Genomic DNA, 18,324 nt, shown 5'->3' on the forward strand with positions numbered 1-18,324 from the left:
CTTCCCTTCCTATACGATTGCATGTGTATCTTTTTTACAGCCTTGGTTGTACAGCGGTCCTTCTGCCAGTTTCCAGTTAGTTTTCAGTGAGATTTGTTCCACATGTAGATGTGTCTTTGATGTATTCATCAGGAGAGGTGGGTTCCACATCCTCTTTCTCCGCTACCTTGACTGATCCCCTGTTACAGCATTTTAAAAAGACCATTCTAGAATCTTATAGCTTCCAATGATACTGACTCCTTAACAAAAATAGTCCATTTACTGCTTTTTGTCATTAATCTATTTTTTTTGTGGCTGCTTTAAAAATTTTATTTTTACCGTTTTATCGAAAAGTTTTGTTATATGCACCTATGTGTGGTTGTCTTACATTTATTCTCTTAGGCTTCATAGGGTTTCTTAAATCAGTGACTTGAATGCCTTCTCTCATTTTATATTCATTTTTTAAAATATTTATTTATTTATTTAATTTTGGCTGCGTTGGGCCTTTGTTGCTGTGTGCAGGGTTTCTCTAGTTGTGGCGAGTGGGGGCTACTCTTCATTGCGGTGTGCAGGCTTCTCATTGCAATGGCTTCTCTTGTTGTGGAGCACAGGCTCTAGGCGTGCAGGCTTCAGTAGTTGCAGCACGCAGGCTCGGTAGTTTTGGCTCACAGGCTCTAGAGTGCAGGCTCCGTAGTTGAGGCACACGGGCTTAGTTGATCCACAGCATATGGGATCTTCCTGACCAGGGCTTGATCCCGTGTCCCCTGCATTGGCAGGCGGATTCTTAACCACTGAGCCACGAGGGAAGTCCTCTTCTCTCATTTTACAATGTCATCAGCCAGAACCTCTTTTCAAACGATACTTCAATGTTATTCTTTCTCTGTTTTCCATTTTTTCTGTCAGTCTATTTACACATATGTTATAGTTTTTCACTGTGTCCTTTGTCTCTTATTCTCTCTGCAGTATCAGCCATCCTCTTGACTCTGTTACATTCTAGATCGTTTCTTTTGATGTCTCTTCAAATGCACTAATTCTCTATTCAACTGTTTCTAATTTATCATCAAATACATCTGTTGTATAGTTTAATTTTGGTTATTTTATTGATCAGTTCTAGAATTTCTGTTTTTTATTGTTTACACTTTTGTATTGATATTCTGCATTTTGTCTTTTATCTTCTTGAGACTCAACATAATTATTTAACAGTATGTGTCTGATAATATCTGATGCACTTGTGTGTCTTTTTCTGTTGTCTATTTTTCTATTGATTTTCTTTTTTTTTGATTTGTGTCTCCATGTTTATAGTTATTTTTTATTTTATGCTGTGCAGATACCTAGATTGACATTATCTTTTTTGAGATAGGATTTGTGTTTGATTTTGCCAGGGACCTGGGACACTAGCACTCCAGGATCACCTGGAGTTACATTCAGGGATTTAGAAAATTGAAAGTTGAATTTCAGCCCTGAGAGGACTGTCTCCTTCTAGTTTACCTTTATTCCTAGTGTGATGGTGTTTTGGATCCTAACCTAAAGCAAGGGTGTCACTAGGAGCAAACCCTGCAGAGACACTAACTTCCAATCCTTTCCCTGATAACCTGCAGTCAAATTCTCACAGAAACCCTCAGGGAGTGTCTTCTCCCTAGGTGTTTGTCCTCCCCTGGATTCTTGCTTTTCAATTCTTCCTTAATTTAATGCCCCCTCCCCTTTATTTACATTTATATTTATTCTACTGAAAGGTATATAAATATGTGTATGGGTGTGTGTGTGCATGTGCACACACACACACAAAATGTCATTTTTTTATTCTCCAGCAGAAGGGTTGGTTCTAATGACCTCTTCTGTCATTACACTGGTTATTATTTTTATAATGCACATACAATTTATAGCCAGTTACTTTCACCTGTCAACATACGTCATGAAGGAAATGTTACAGAGCATTTGATGGGATAGGATTTTAACAACTCTTGCTTACTCTTACATACCATAATTTTCAATTCATAGTGCTACTTTTGGAAATTCTGCTTTTCTCTCTTTTTTAAACATAAATAACACTGAAATAAATATATTCTATTATATGAATATTTTTTACACATTACTGATTTATTTTCCCCTTAGGGAAAACTTCTATAAGTAGAATTGCTGGTTCCAAAGGGATGAATTTTTTTTTTTTTTTTTCCTTTGGCTGCGTTGGATCTTCATTTCTGTGCGAGAGCTTTCTCCAGTTGTGGCAAGTGGGGGTCACCCCTCATCGCGGTGTGCGGGCCTCTCACTACCGCGGCCTCTCTCGCTGCAGAGCACAGGCTCCAGACGCGCAGGCTCAGTAATTGTGGCTCACGGGCCCAGCCGCTCTGCGGCATGTGGGATCTTCCCAGACCAGGGCTCGAACCCGTGACCCCCGCATTGGCAGGCAGATTCTCAACCACCACGCCAACAGGGAAGCCCAAGGATAAATATTTTAATTTCTTAAAAATTAATGAATTTTTAATTGAAGTATAGTTGATTTAAAGTGTGTTAATTTCTAGTATACAGCAAAGTGTTTTATATATGCACATGTATATATTCTTCTTAAGATTCTTTTACATTACAGGTTATTACAGAATATTGAATTTGGGTCCCTGTGCTATACAGTATGTTCTTGTTGGTTATCTATTTTATATATAGTAGTGTGTATTACAGTAGTGTGTATCTGTTAACCCCCAAAATTTAATTTATCCCTTCCCCCGTGTAGTAACTGTAAGTCAGCCTTCTATGTCTGTGAGTCGTTTCTGTTTTGTAAATAAGTTCATTTTTATCATTTTTTTAGATTCCATATAAAAGTGACATCATATGATATTTGTCTTTCTCTTTCTGGCTTACTTCACTTAGTATGATAATCTGTAGGTTCATTGATGTTGCTGCAAACAACATTATTTCATTCCTTTTTATGGCTGAATAATATTCCATTGTGTATATTACCACATCTTCTTTATCCATTCATCTGTTGATGGACACTTAGTTTGCTTCCATTTCGTGGCTGTTGTAAATAGTGCTGCTCTGAACATAGGGGTGCATGTATCTTTTTGAAATAGAGTTTTCTCCGGACGTATGCTCAGGAGTGGGATTGCAGGATCATATGATAATTCTGTTTGTAGTTTTTTAAGGAACCTCCATACTGTTCTCCAAAGTGGCTGCACAACTTACATTCCCATCAAGAGTGCAGGAGGTTTCCCATTTCTCCACACCTTCTCCAGCATTTGTTATTTGCAGACTTTCTGATGATGGCCATTCTGATTGGTGTGAGGTGGTACCTCATTGTAGTTCTGATTTGCATTTCTCTAATAATTAGTGATGTGGAGCATCTTTTCATGTGCCCATTGGCCATCTGTATGTCTTCTTTGGAGAAATGTCTATTTAGGTCTTTGGCCCATTTTTTGATTGGGTTGTTTTTTTGTTGTTGTTGAGTTGTATGAGCTATTTGTATATTTTGGAAATTAAGCCCTTGTCAGTTGCATTGTTTGCAAATATTTTCTCCCAGTTCGTAAGTTGTCTTTTCACTTTGTTTATTGTTTCCTTTGCTGTGCAAAAGCTTTTAAGTTTAATTAGGTCTCATTTGTTTATTTTTATTTTTTTCCCGAGGTTTGAATAATAATGTATTTAAAGCACATACATTATTAGGCTAGAAATATCCTTAGCAATTCAAGCTTATAGAAAATTTAGCCATTAACCTGAGTTAGGGGGCACCTGCTCTCCCTACATGGGAGAATCTCATCAACACCGTGCACTTATCATCGGCCACTAAAGAGGCAGTGGCAGTATGGGTCTGTGCCTACCGCACAGGTTAATCAAACAGTCTCACGCATGAGCTTTTCCTATGCATCGGCTATATTTTGTATCTCAGCATTGGCACGTTTCACTCTCAGATATAAAATCAAAGCGTAAGGTTTGCCTTTGGTCCTATAAAAGATAAGCGCTTGCTCTAGGTCCGTGTCCTCCATTATCTTGGAACATGTTTGGCTTTTCACCAGTAACCCAGCTTCCTTTGGCAACAGTATTACCTGGGAGTAATCAGAGCATCTGCCCAGTTATTACCTTTAGATCATAGTGAGTGAGCAAGCCAGAACATGGCAGCTCACACAGATCAGTAGCTATACTTTCCAGGCTTGGAGATGGTATTTGAGGCATCCTCCCTATTCAGAATGGCTGTACTAGTGACTGACTTTCATATTTAGCATGCATGTCCAACAGCAGCACCTCCATATAGGATTGGGATGAGCATTATCCCATCCAGTTTCAGGATAGTTATGCTGGAAGGTTCTAGCAATGAAACCTTGGAAGAAGCTAGCCATAAAGAGACTACTGACCACCTATCCCCCCCCAAACCATATTTTGCTGCCAGCCCCACCCCAATTCAGTCACCAAGTCCTGTCTGTCCCTTCTGTCTTCTGAATCCTGTCTTCCATCCTCATGGTCCCGCCTCCAGCCTTCCACTGTAGCCTTGTGCCTAAACTACAGCTGGGCCAGAATACCTGTTCGCTCCAGGCTCATCTCCCATATAACACCTCCCAGCTTGCCTAACCTTTCCAAACTGGGTTTCCTAAATGCATGTTTGCTCTTTCCTGTGTTTAAGACCACTTTCCCATTGACTGATTCACACCAAGGTTAACTGACTTGTCTGCTCGGGTAATAATGGTTCACTTACATGCTGGTTACTAAGAGCTAAACACAAAAATTTAGTAAATGCTTTCCATTTTACTTAATCCACACAATCCTCAAGTAGGTACGTTCACCTAAATTTAAAGATGAGAAAACTGGACTAAGCCTAAGTCACACAGCTATTAGGTTTAGATATAAATTTCAAATCCGGCCTGAATCTTAAGACACTGTATTTACACATTTCTGTACCTTCAGTGTCTAGAAGGAATCAAAGCTTCCCTATTATAATAAGTCCTCCAAAAGACATTAAGGGAAAACCGATTTTTACCTTTCTCCACCAGTACCAACAGAAGATGTAAATGATCCAGTTATTCGCTTATCCAACTGAGTGCCTTCCTGACACCTTTAACTCTCCATTATACAAATCAATTACATTTCCTCCCCTGTGCTTCCTTACATTTGACCATCCCCAATATCTTCTGAAGGCTGTCATGACAAATTAGTCTCACAGAAAGTCATAGTTCCCAGTCCTTTTATGATCCTACAAAGCAATACAGAAACCACCCTCTACCAAACTAAACATGTAAGTAGAGTTTTAGTAGGCTTAAGTAAATGCCATCTTAACTATTCTTTGGTCAGGGTTCTAGCCTGCAAGTTCTATTATGGGTCAAAAAACTTTCAAAAGCTTGGAAAACTATAGAAAATTATAATTTACCAAGATCTAAGAGAGTCCTATCTACACACAAGCATTGCTCATCTTCTTGGTTTTGCAGGAGGTAACAAACCCTAGAAAACCTGATTCTGGTTTCTGGCCTTTAGCATTCCCCAAATTTCTCTATTAGATACATTTCACACTGGAAGGAAAATCATTAGCATTTCATGACGTTATTTCTTTGAACATTAAGACTCCTATGCACAGGGACACATAAATCCTGACAACTGCTTTCTAGAATCCAAACCACTCTGATGTGTAAAAGCCCTGGTGTGTTTAAAATTCAGCCTGTTGGGCCCCATTCCAACATTTTGATTATGACCAGAATGGTTTGGTCTGAGATGAGGAAGCCAGGTGGAAGAACCTTAGACTGAGGAAGTAAGTTCCAAAGAACCACTTCTATCCTACCACTGACCCATCTTTCTAACATGACTCATCAAAATCTTGTAAAGATCATGAGTTTTCCCCCCTTGAGCCCCATGGAACAATTAAGGGCACATTCTCCCACTCATTTATAAATTCAGAGCATACAATGCCAATAGGCCTTTCAATGATACGATATATACATTATCAACAGGTATCATTCTCACTTTGTAAGTGAGAAGCCTCAAATTAGGTAACCAGCCAAGGCCTTATTCTAAGCGTTGGTGCCATCTCTTCCATACTTTGAAAGGAGTTGGTAGCAGAGCCCAGGTCTTCACACCCTTACTCCTAGAACCTGTTAGGTGGGTTTCTGTACAGGTAGGGAGGTAGAAGTGCCAAAGAACCCTCACTCAGACCAGAAGAGAAAAGCACTTGTTATCATTTAATGAATCTCCCACCATGTGGCTTCAAGCTACCAGGGCACAAGCCCCACCGACACCCTTAATCTTCTCCTCAGCTCTTCTGCTGAAGAATTTGGCCTTCACGATGACAGGCTGCTTTGGGAGCTTTCTCTTCCCCTGAACTTTGTAGTAACCCGATCGCACCACATCAATGATAGGAGCAGCTCCAGTCTTGTTCTTGGCAGCATTTACCCGTGTCTGCTCACTGACCAAGGTCCACAATTTATCAAGGTTGACAGTTGGGAAGAAGCTCTGGTTCCTCTTTAAGTGGTAATGCCTCATACCAACTTTCCCAATGTATCCTGGGTGATATTTGTCGAAGTTGATCCTGTGGTGATGCACGCCACCAGCATTACCGCGGCCTCCCGGGTGCTTCCGGTGTTTGCCGATGCGGCCGTGGCCGTGGCTCACGTGGCCCCTAAGTTTCTGGGTCTTTCTTAGTCTGGATGGCTTGTCAGCGACCGAGATGAAAAAGCCCATTTGTTTATTTTTGCTTTTATTTCTATTGCCTTAGAGACTGACCTAAGAAAAAATTGGTACAATTTATGTCTGGGAATGTTTTCCCTTATGTTCTCTTGTAGGAGTTTTATGGTGTCATGTCTTATATTTAAGTCTTTAAGCCATTTTTAGTTTATTTTTGTGTATGGTGAGAAGGAGTGTTCTAACTTTATCAGTTTACATGCAGCTGTCCAGCTTTCCCAACACCACTTGCTGAAGAGCCTGTCTTTTCTCCATTGTATATTCTTTCCTCCTTTGGCGAGGATTAGTTGACCATAGGTGTGTGGGTTTATTTCTGAACTCCCTCTTCTGTTCCATTGACCTATATGCCTGTTTTTGTGCCAATGCCATGCTGTTTTGATTGCTGTAGATTATAATATTGTCTGAAGTCTCGGAGGTTTCTGCCTCTAGCTTTGTTCTTTTTCTTCAGGATTGCTTTGGCAATTTTGGGTCTTTTGTGGTTCCATATAAAGTTTAGGATTATTTGTTCTAGTTCTTTGGAAAATGTCATGAGTAATTTCACAGGGATTGCATTAAATCTGTAGATTGCTTTGGGTAGTATGGCCACTTTAACAATATTAATTTTTCCAATCCAAGAGCACAGGATAACTTTCCATTCTTTGAATCATCTTTAGTTTCCTTTATCAACATTTTACATTTCTCAGCGTATGTCTTTCACCTCCTTGGTTAAGTTTATTCCTAAGTATTTTTTTTTTTTGATGTGATTTTAAAAGGGATTTTCTTTTTACTTTCTCTTTCTGATATTTAATTGTTAGTGTAACGAAATGCTACAGCTTTCTGTAGATTGATTGTATATCCTGTCACCCTGCTGAATTCCTTTATCAGTTCTAGTATTTTTTGTATGGAGTCTTAACGGTTTTCTATACGTAGTATAATGTCATCTGCATATAATGACAGCTTTACCTCTTCCTTTCCAATTTGGATACCTTTTATTTCTTTTTCTTGCCTGACTGCTGTGGCTAGGACTTCCAATACAACGTTGAATAGAAGTAGTGAGAGTGGGCATACTTGCCTTGTTCCAGATTTTAGCAGGAAGACTTACAGCTTTTTCACTGTTGAGTATTATATTGGCTGTGGGTTTGTCATAAATGGCTTTTATTATGTTGAGATATGTTCCCTCTATACCCACTTTGGTAAAAAGTTTATCATGAATGGAAGTTGAATTGCATCAATATTTAAATTCTTTTGCTACTCAATTCCCGTTCAGAAAATTTGCACAAATTTGCAGTCTCAATGGTAGTAATCTCAGTGCTTGTTTTCAACATAGTTAAGAAAACACCCCTTTATATTATCCTGAAACATTTTCAGAGACCTCGGCTCATCTTTAAATTTAGTCTTCTTGGTGTTACTCTAATTATTCATTTTTTAAAACATCTTTATTGGAGTATAATTGCTTTACAGTGGTGTGTTAGTTTCTGCTTTACAACAAAGTGAATCAGCTATACATATACATATATCCCCATATCTCCTCCCTCTTGTGTCTCCCTCCCACACTCCCTATCCCACCCCTCTAGGTGGTCACAAAGCACTGAGCTAATCTCCCTGTGCTATGTGGCTGCTTCTCCCTAGCTATCTATTTTACATTTCGTGGTATATATAAGTGCATGCCACTCTCTTACTTTGTCCCAGTTTACCCTTCCCCTTCTCTGTGTCCTCAGTTCCATTCTCTAAGTCTGCGTCTTTATTTCTGTCCTGCCACTAGGTTCTTCAGAACTTTTTTTTTAATTTCCCTGTATATGTGTTAGCATACGGTAAGTATGTATTACTTATGTATTACTTATGCTAACACATATATATGTGTTAGCATATGGTAAGTCTTTCTGACTTACTTCACTCTGTATGGCAGTCTCTATGTCCAACCACCTCACTACAAATAACTCAATTTCATTTCTTTTTATGGCTGAGTAATATTCCATTGTATATATGTGCCACATCTTCTTTATCCATTCATCTGTCAATGGACACTTAGGTTGCTTCCATGTCCTGGCTATTGTAAATAGAGCTGCAGTGAACATTGTGGTACATGATTCTTTTTGTTTATTTATTTATTTATTTATTTATGGCTGTGTTGGGTCTTCATTTCTGTGTGAGGGCCTTCTCTAGTTGCGGCAAGTGGGGGCCACTCTTCATCGCGGTGCGTGGCCTCTTGTTGCGGAGCCAGGCCATCGCGGCCTCTTGTTGCGGAGCACAGGCTCCAGACGCGCAGGCTCAGCAATTGTGGCTCGCGGGCCTAGTCGCTCCGCGGCATGTGGGATCCTCCCAGACCAGGGCTCGAACCCATGTCCCCTGCATTGGCAGGCAGACTCTCAACCACTACACCACCAGGGAAGCCCCACTCTTTTTGAATTGTGGTTTTCTCAGGGTATACGCCCAGTAGTGGGATTGCCGGGTCGTATGGTAGTTCTATTTTTAGTTTTTTAAGGAACCTCCATACTGTTCTCCATAGTAGCAGTATCAATTTACATTGCCACCAACAGTGCAAGAGAGTTGCCTTTTCTCCACACTCTCTCCAGCATTTATTGTTTGTAGATTTTTTGATGATGGCCATTCTGACTGGTATGAGGTGATACCTCATTGTAGTTTTGATTTGCATTTCTCTAATGATTAGTGATGTTGAGCATCCTTTCATGTGTTTGTTGGCAATCTGTATGTCTTCTTTGGAGAAATGTCTATTTAGGTCTTTTTCCCATTTTTGGATTGGGTTGTTTGTTTTTTTGATATTGAGCTGCATGAGCTGCTTGTAAAGTTTAGAGATTAACCCATTGTCAGTTGCTTCATTTGCAAATATTTTCTCCCATTCTGAGGGTTGTCTTTTCATCTTGATTATGGTTTCCTTTGCTGTGCAAAAGCTTTTAAGTTTCATTAGTTCCCATTTGTTTATTTTTGTTTTTATTTCCATTTCTCTAGGAGGTGGGTCAAAAAGGATCTTGCTGTGATTTATATCATAGAGTGTTCTGCCTATGTTTTCCTCTAAGAGTTTTATAGTGTCTGACCTTACATTTAGGTCTTTAATCCATTTTGAGTTTATTTTTGTGTATGGTGTTAGGGAGTGTTCTAATTTCATTCTTTTAGAAGTAGCTGTCCAGTGTTCCCAGCACCACTTATTGAAGAGACTGTCTTTTCTCCATTGTATATTCTTGCCTCCTTTATCAAAAATAAGGTGACCATATGTGTGTGGGTTTATCTCTGGGCTTTCTATCCTGTTCCATTGATCTATACTTCTGTTTTTGTGCCAGTGCCATACTGTCTTGATTACTGTAGCTTTGTAGTATAATCTGAAGTCTGGGAGCCTGATTCCTCCAGCTCCAGATATCAAAAGAAATCTGGAGTAGCAATTCTCATATCAGACAAAATAGAATTTAAAATAAAGACTATTACAAAAGACAAAGAAGGACACTACATAATGATCAAGAGATCAATCCAAGAACATATAACAATTGTAAATATTTATGCACACCACATAGGAGCACCCCAATACATAAGGCAAATGCTTACAGCCATAAAATGGGAAATTGACAGTAACCCAGTCATAGTAAGGGACTTTAACACCTCACTTTCACCAATGGACAGATCATCCAAAATGAAAATAAAGAAGGAAACACAAGCTTTTTATGATACATTAAACAAGATGGACTTAATTGATATCTATAGGACATTCCATCCCAAAACAACCAAATACACTTTCTTCTCAAGTGCTCATGGAACATTCTCCAGGCTAGATCATATCTTGGGTCACAAATCAAGCCTTGGTAATTATTCATTTTTATGTACTCAGTTGACCCTTGAATAATGTAGGAGATAATCTCGCTGTACTTTAAAGTCGGCCCCATATCTGTGGTTCCTGTCCATCCACAGATTCAATCAGACACAGATTGTGGAGCATGGCAGTATTTATAACCCCGTGTAAGTGCCCCCTCTCAATTCAAACCCACATTGTTCAGGGGTCAGTGTCCTCTTCTAGGGTTGTAATTTCTTACTTAATTATGAACCAGGGGTGATTTGGGAAGTCACATTTACATGTTCTGTTAAGAGCTGATTAAATGGCTACAGTATAATATTAACTGTGTCATCATTGTGGCAAAAATGTAAATTATCAGTGTGAAAATGATGCAATAGTTTAAAAAAGTCTACACTATGTTATTATGGAATCATGTGCAGTATGATTACAGCTGTAGAATATATTAAAAGAAGGATTAGAAAATATTATACCCAGTGGATGCTGTTGTGTATAGTAGTGATTATTTATTGTTTTTTATCTCCCCTATTTCAAAGCGGCTCTATATAGTTGTGCTGTTGCTTTTTTAATGATTAAATATCAATGCAAATCAAAATATCGTGAGTACAATTCAGTCTACTCTCAGTGAATCTACCGTTTATCCTTCCAGTCATAAAAAGTTCAAGTGAGTTAAAGTAGATAAGTAAATGAATTTTCCATCATTTCCCTAATATTAATAATGTGTTCATCACCACCTTATTCCAAATAGTATTTACAATGATTAGTAAGAAAAGTAAGATATGGTAAAATAGTAAAATTCAGCCATGAGTGCACAAAAGAAAAAAAAGACAAAACTAAACTGCGGGGGGAACATAAATGGAGGTAGGAATGATGCTAATCAGAAGCATACATTCTGGAACTGGAAAACACGTGGCATGAGGGTCATATACCTATTTCAGATTTTCCAATAGCCAGAACAAAAAGCACATCACGTCCATGGCATTAACAAAGCACAAATAAGCTCAATACCATCCAGGTATTTAATTCTTCAAATGAAGATGTAAAGTTCCAAGATGAGACCTTTGATCCTCAGAACCCTTCTCCAGAGAGTGCTGTGGAAGGGGATGGACACACCCTCCGTGTACTCCCTGAGTGCCTGCTGTATTGTTCTTAGAGGTCACACACAGGCTCAGCTGGCTGGAGCAGATCTTGAGGCCAGTGTGACCAGGTGCAGGCTGAGAGCCGTCTGCTGGCCTGACACAGATTTTTCTCTGTACTCCAGGGATGGATAGCGTGCATGTAAAGAAATGGTCGTGTGCCGTACTTCGTGGCAATTTTTTACTTTTGTTGCCCTCAGTCAAACTTTCGATGTTTGTTAGGAGAATGCACTTGCCGGGATGTCTGGGATAAACGGACTGTATTTACCACTCAAATAGAGACCCTTTGGCCTTGAAAGACAGACAGTGGAGCCGAGGCAGTGCTGAGAGCTGAGGAGGTGAGGAGCCCAGACTAGGATTATTCCCACATGCATGGCAGCCCGTGTCCACGTGCTGACAAGTCCTAGGAGTGTCGATAGGAAGGGCGGCCACGCCTCTCAGGGAGTAATCTAGATCCTCCCCCATGCACAGACCGAAGGCACGGTTAACAGAAACGTTACCAAATATTATCGTGAGGTGACAACCAAACCCTCATCTTGACTACGGCAGTTTCAACAAAGCGCTCTTAGAATGCCTCACTTCAGTTGTTATAATTTTCTAGTGGGCCCTCTAAAATAAACTATTTGTGAATTGCAGCTCTGAGTTATTTGGGGGGTTATTATTTATAGGCCAGTTAAAAGATGGGGAAATATCTGCTAAAAGAAACTGTTTTCTTTTCTGGGATCACTAGCTTGTGGCCTGTTTATGCCACTTTCAGATTGTGATTTTAAATCTTCTGATCTGCCTAAGGTTGAAAGCATGTATTTGTTTTCTTTAATAGGAATAAATGATCCAGTTCAACAAAAATCAAAACAGACTTTAAGAATTTAAGGCGGTGGAGTAGTGTCAGGGAAAATTGTTCCTATTTTAACTCATATAAAACTATGGTGTAATTTGTTAAAAGACAATTTTATTGATCTTGACCCTTCCAATTCCTTAATACTCATTGTGTGTCTGTTATGTATACAGAATAAAACCGGCGGAAAACAAGGGGTATAGGAGGTGGTTGGTGACTGGTGGCAGGAAGCTTGCATATTCTACTTGGGAAAATAACACATACATTTCTGAAATGTTAAACAGAAATACAACAGAGAAAAAGACATGCGTGGATGGTTGAGGAAATGCCACAGGGTGGTTGTTAATTGAATTCAAAACTTAATGACAGCACAAATGCCAAGGGAACTTTGCCGACTACAGTTTGCTCACCTAGCTTCTCAAAATAAAGCAAAGATTTCGTGCTGGTTCGACAACCACATGGTGTTGTGAACATTTGATGACAATATTTAATTCCTCTAAAAAGGACTTTTTAAAATACAGGAAATGTGTGATTATTCTAATGAAACATAGATTTAAAAAAATCAAAACAAGTAGTAGTCGTGGTGCTTATACTTGAATCACACGATGTGGTTTTCATAGCTCTTTCCACATAGTGTTTGCACCCACCTCACTCCAGTCCTGCGAAAAAGACAAGAGCAGGCAGTTTTCCTGAATTACTGGTGAGAACACTGAGGCCTCATAGAGTTATGAGATTTGTCTGGGGTACAGCACTGATTATATCCTAGGAGTTTTATCTGCTCCATATGTTTCTTTATATGGTATAGTTGTGAATAGGTTTAGATATAATGGATCACTTGATACCTTTGTTTTCCATTTGATGCACACAAAGTACCCCTCTGGTACCTTGTTAATAAGCAAATGAAGAAAATGAGATCCCTAGCTCCAGCCACTGCTCATGTTGACAAACCATCTCTTTTGTATTTTCCTTTTATCTGACAAATTCATTAATTCAGTAGACATTAAGTGGCTCTTATGGAGTCGTCTTAATATTCTCAAGTGCTTGGGGAGATTTACAGGACTTGTGTACACACCTCATGTGCTGAAGGAGTTCAGGCAGTTGAGGGGTGACGAGCTACACTCAAGACTGTGTTCGGTCACCGATCTGGATCACGTGCTGGTAGCTGTCAACATAAGGGGTGGCCGGCGTCCTGTTGGCGCTGTGACTTGGGAGTGGGGAGGGGACACCCCAGCTAGACTTAATCATCGGTTAGATTCCATGGGTGGAGAGGCTAAGTGGGACCTTCTAGTGGAGTGGAGCTTGATTTAGGAAATGCGTGAAGATGAATCTGGGAGGATGAATGGGAGGAGTATAGAAAAACTTAAACGACAGGTCAAAGAGTTGACATCTGATTCTGTAGATGTTAAAGAGCCATGCAAGAGCTTTGTGTTTGCTTCTTCTCTGCTCGTGGAGGCACACGATGAAGGAGAGGTTTGGTCATCACAGATCTGTAATGTATTCCAGTCCTGGGGTGGGGCTGAAAGACTGCAGGACTGGCCGGGCTGTTCTGGCTTTTGCAGAGTGCTTGTAGCAAACTTCGTTTTTCAGTGAGTGATGAAATCCTGAGTGCAACCATTTGTGCCCCTAGCTGCTGGTGCTGCCTCTTTTATATGGAGCAGATGAAGTCCGAGGCTGAATGGGTTTACTATTAGGATGATGACGCTAAGTCAGAGTTCCCCTTTTAGGGAACATACATCTCGTTCCCCTGGCAGCGAGTGCTCGACTGCTCCTTAAGTGGAAGGTTCACGTGATGCGGACATGAGGACGTCAGGATTCTGTGCCGAGTGGTTGCCGACAGCCTGGGAGTTGCTTCCTAGACCAGCGCAGGATGCAGCACCGTCAGGGCATTGAGCCTTGACCTCGCCCCTTGCCCATGTCTTACCTTGTTCTTGTAAGAATGAGGATATTGTCTGATGTTTTTGCTGGTCCATATTCATTGAATTCCTTTATTTTACCAATGAGAGCTCATTTCTAATATGCTAATTAAACCACTCATTTTGCCAATGAAAAGCTACTTTTTTTTACTAAAGTATTGTTGATTTACAGTGTTGTGCCCATCTCTGCTGTACAGCAAAGTGAGTCAGTTATACACATATAGACATTTTTTTAAATATTATTTTCCATTATGGTTTATCACAGGATATTCAATATAGTTCCCTGTGCTATACAGTAGGACCTTGTTGTTTATCCATTCTAAATATAATAGTTTGCATCTACCAACCCCAAATTCCCCATCCATCCCTCCCCCACTCCCCTCCCCCTTGGCAACCACAAGTGTGTTCTCTTTGTCTATGAGTCTGTTTCTGTTTCATAGATAAGTTCATTTAGATTTAGATTCCACATATAAGTGATATATGATATTTGTCTTTCTCTTTCTGACTTACTTCACTTAGTATGATAATCTCTAGGTCTGTCCATGTTGCTGCAAATGGCATTATTTCGTTGCTTTTTATGGCTGAGTAATATTCCATTGTATATATGTATCACATCTTCTTTATCCATTCATCCATTGATGGACATTTAGGTTGTTTCCATGTTTTGGCTATTGTCAACAGTGCTGGAAAAGCTACTTTTAATATTCAGTAGGCCAAATAGCAAAGCCTCTGGTGTCAGTCAAGGTATGAATACTTGAAAGATGTGACTGGCTGAAATGCTGGCCAGGTCTGCATTGGGACCCTTCCGATTCAATACCACTGACCCAGGAATCTGAGTTCTCAGTTAAGGCCAGTGACTGTCCCTAAAGGTGAAGTTTAAACTAAATGATCTATACATTGTATTTTACTGTTGACACTGAAGAGTATTTTATGAAGTTCTTAAATTAACTTGTTAAACAAATTACGGAAATATCAGTGCCTCCCCATCCGTTCACTCAAGTTCACAATTTCAGCGTGGTGGTTACAGCATGTTTTTTGTTATTCTCTCTGCTTTACTTTTTATGTTGATCAAAAGGTTTAGGGAAATATACCTGTAAGGAAGGAAGACGTCCCGAAGAGAACCCAGGGCTTGTGTACATTGCGAGCCTGCGTCCTGAAGCAGCTGTCACCCTGAAATCCTAGCGGGCGGTTTCCCAAGGTGTTCACAGGCCTCGGTGTGGCCTCCTTTGTGAGGTTCCCACTTGGCTTCCTGGCACGAGGTGTAGTTACGAACCTGCTTCTCATTCTGTCTGGATTCTGTTGGTCTGCAGCTGGGAAGAGCTTTCTCTGCCAGATCACTGCCCAGTTCTTTTTTTCTTGGAAGGTTCATTTATTTATTTATTTTTCATAGTTTGTCTCCCAAACAGTCCTCAACCTGGATGCACAATAATCAGTTTCCTGGGCTTCCTGCTCTTGAAGGTGAAGAAGCTGTTATGGTCCTTCATGCCCAGCGCTGCCTGTCCTCTGACTTTGCCACAAGTGTTTAAACAGATTTCAAAGGGACATCGTATTCCAGTGCATTGAAGATGCCTCGTCAGGGGGCTCTGTGATTGAGTGGATTTTCTGACCTTGTAATTCCCTGTAGGCCCACATGGTCTCCTACCCACAAAGAAAGAGACTTAAATCTCACCATAGAATAGAAGTTGAAACACGTATGGTTATGAAAATGGAAAGACCGTGTGAAGGAATGTTTATGTGATGAATCTACATTGACTAGTATAAAATGCTGTTTAATGTTTTATGGATGTTTGCGTGTATATATATGCACACCACACGTATATTTATGATAGAAATGATGTTGCAAATATCAATCAAGAAGACTCCATGTTTTTCATGATTGAATTAAAATAGCTTAAATTTTTTTTTTTTTGAAATATAGCAAGATCAACTTTACACCTGGGCTGCAGTTAGTCAACCTACACACTCACTGGATTATATAGAAGGGCAGTTTCCCAGGAGAGTCCCAGCTGCTTGGCCACCATCTAAACCTCCTGACGAAGAACACAGGCCCAAGGATGCTGACACAGGTAGGCCCCCGGGAAGAGTGAATATTCTGAAAGTAACATCAAATAACTGTGCAGCACCTACTGGGTATTGAGTCTGGGTTTCTCTTCCAAGTATTTCTTAGATTATAATCTGCATATAACTCAAGCTCAATCACCGGGAAGCTTGTTAAATTGAAAATTCTTATGCCCCATCTTCAAGACTGCTGAGTTCTGGGGAATGGGACACTGGGTTGTCCAGTTACTACAGTGTATATAAAGTCTGAGGACCACTGCTTCGGGGTCCAGCTGTGGCCACCACCCGGGGGGAAGCGGCACACTCTGAATGGGCTGAGAGCTCGGAAAGGAACTTTCTGCTTGCTGGCTTCAAGGGCGGTGGCCACCATACCTCTTTCCCCTGTCTCTTCCCTTACTGCTTTCTTTGAACTTTTCTTCTTTGCCTTCAGAGATAACTGACAGAGGCAAAATAGAGAAACATGTTTTACTAAATCTAAATTTTAAGTAATTAAAAAAATTGTTCAGTGTTCAGATGTAATATTTTTCTAAAAAAATATTTCTTTTTGGTTGTTTTTTCTCTTTGTCCCTTGTGTCATCCTAAAGTATTTTGTGTTATCTTTGAAGTATTTTGAAGGTAACATGAGATTAATGTCAGCTTTATATGGGGCCTGAAGCTAGGAAAGCACTTTGTATTTATTGTATTGAATTAAGAATCCTATTTTTGTAACAATGTTTTTATGGAATTTGGTTGTTTATCATTATCTAACTCAGGAGTTCCCTTTAAAGCCAACAATGACCCACACTGTCAGGGACTTTATTCTAGGCTCCTGCCCAAAGGTCTGCAGAGGGGCCTAGTGCTTATAACCTCTTTTTTTCTCCCAGTCCTGGAGCAATGCATTTACCTGTTTCTTCTTTACACTGAGGCACTGAATGGGGGCCCACACCTAACGCTGCATGTCCCCCTTTTACTGTCTGATGCTTTTGAAACATTGCTTAGTGTTTACTTGGTGGACTATACTCCCTGAAATGAACCACATACGAGAGATGCAATGTAGGACACGTGTTCTGTGTAGGGCTCTGAGTTTCCTGTGGTGCAGAGAACAGTTGATCAAGGGCCAAGGTAGACCTTCAGAGATGAGGGGGTGCTGACATAATAACACCTGAAAAAAACAAGCACATAAAAGCATATTTAGTTTTAAAAGGAAAAGCATATAACTAAAAGTAATGATCCCATTAAATACACTATTTTATTTGTTTACATTAAAAATTACTTACTGGTTAGGAAATAACTAGGTGTAGATATAGTAGAATCGGTCAATTTCAACGAATTATTTTAACAGTTGTTCATATCTTGTGTTTTACATCATTGATTAGGATGATGTTTTCATTTTTTTCTTCCCTAGTGTGTCTACTTCTCTCAACTTTAACTGAAACATTTTATGTTACTGATTTTATTGTATACTGGAGGAACATTAGATGGAAAGTTAATTAGTGATCATCTGAATTTTAGTTTGGTAGGAGATGATAGTCGGAATCGATGTCAGGAAGTTTGTAACCTAGTTTTTTCTTCATTATTTGATGTAGCTTGCAAAATGCCAGAGCAGCAATTTTTAATATAACAACTTGTCTCCTTTTAAAATATGCCTTCTTGAAGAGGATGATGGAGGTAAGTAGAAAATAGTTTAATGTAGTGACTTGTTTTTCTTCAATTGATCTGTTTTAAACCCAACAGCCCAACAGCTGTTTTGTCCAAATTGTCTAATGGTCCTTCTAAACTTTTCCTGCTGTGATTCCATGGGGCATTCTCATTCTGGGGCATTCACCTTCCCTGTCATAGGCAAGCAGTCAGTTGTAAGAGTGAGAATGTAGATAATGTAGTAAAAACTGTGCATAGAGTCTACTGTTTAAAAAAAATAGGTATGAATTGTAGTCTTTGATAATGTGATTATTAACAGTGATAAGCTATTTCCAGTGCACTTGACTGTGATTGGTGCAAGGATGT

At 39.7% G+C, this 18,324-nt stretch overlaps 2 protein-coding genes across 2 annotated transcripts in view; one reads left to right on the forward strand and one right to left on the reverse strand.

Moving 5' to 3' along the window:
* Positions 1 to 18,324, forward strand: part of LOC133091320 (formin-2-like) — a 345,797-nt gene that overhangs the window by 73,871 nt on the left and 253,602 nt on the right. The window contains 1 exon segment of the mRNA XM_061190473.1: positions 16,202 to 16,349. Within this exon segment, the coding sequence (XP_061046456.1) occupies positions 16,202 to 16,349 (148 nt within the window).
* Positions 6,125 to 6,624, reverse strand: LOC133095637 (large ribosomal subunit protein uL15-like). The gene has a single exon (XM_061197520.1). It carries the CDS (start codon positions 6,622 to 6,624, stop codon positions 6,151 to 6,153), a length of 474 nt encoding a protein of 157 aa, XP_061053503.1. The 3' UTR covers positions 6,125 to 6,150.

The sequence above is a fragment of the Eubalaena glacialis genome, chromosome 1 (assembly GCF_028564815.1).
Source record: "Eubalaena glacialis isolate mEubGla1 chromosome 1, mEubGla1.1.hap2.+ XY, whole genome shotgun sequence".
Lineage (NCBI taxonomy): Eukaryota > Metazoa > Chordata > Mammalia > Artiodactyla > Balaenidae > Eubalaena > Eubalaena glacialis.

What these genes read in the sequence shown, in the direction of transcription:
- LOC133095637 (XM_061197520.1), bottom strand. Translation starts at nt 6,624, where the DNA reads ATGGGCTTTTTCATCTCGGTCGCTGACAAGCCATCCAGACTAAGAAAG.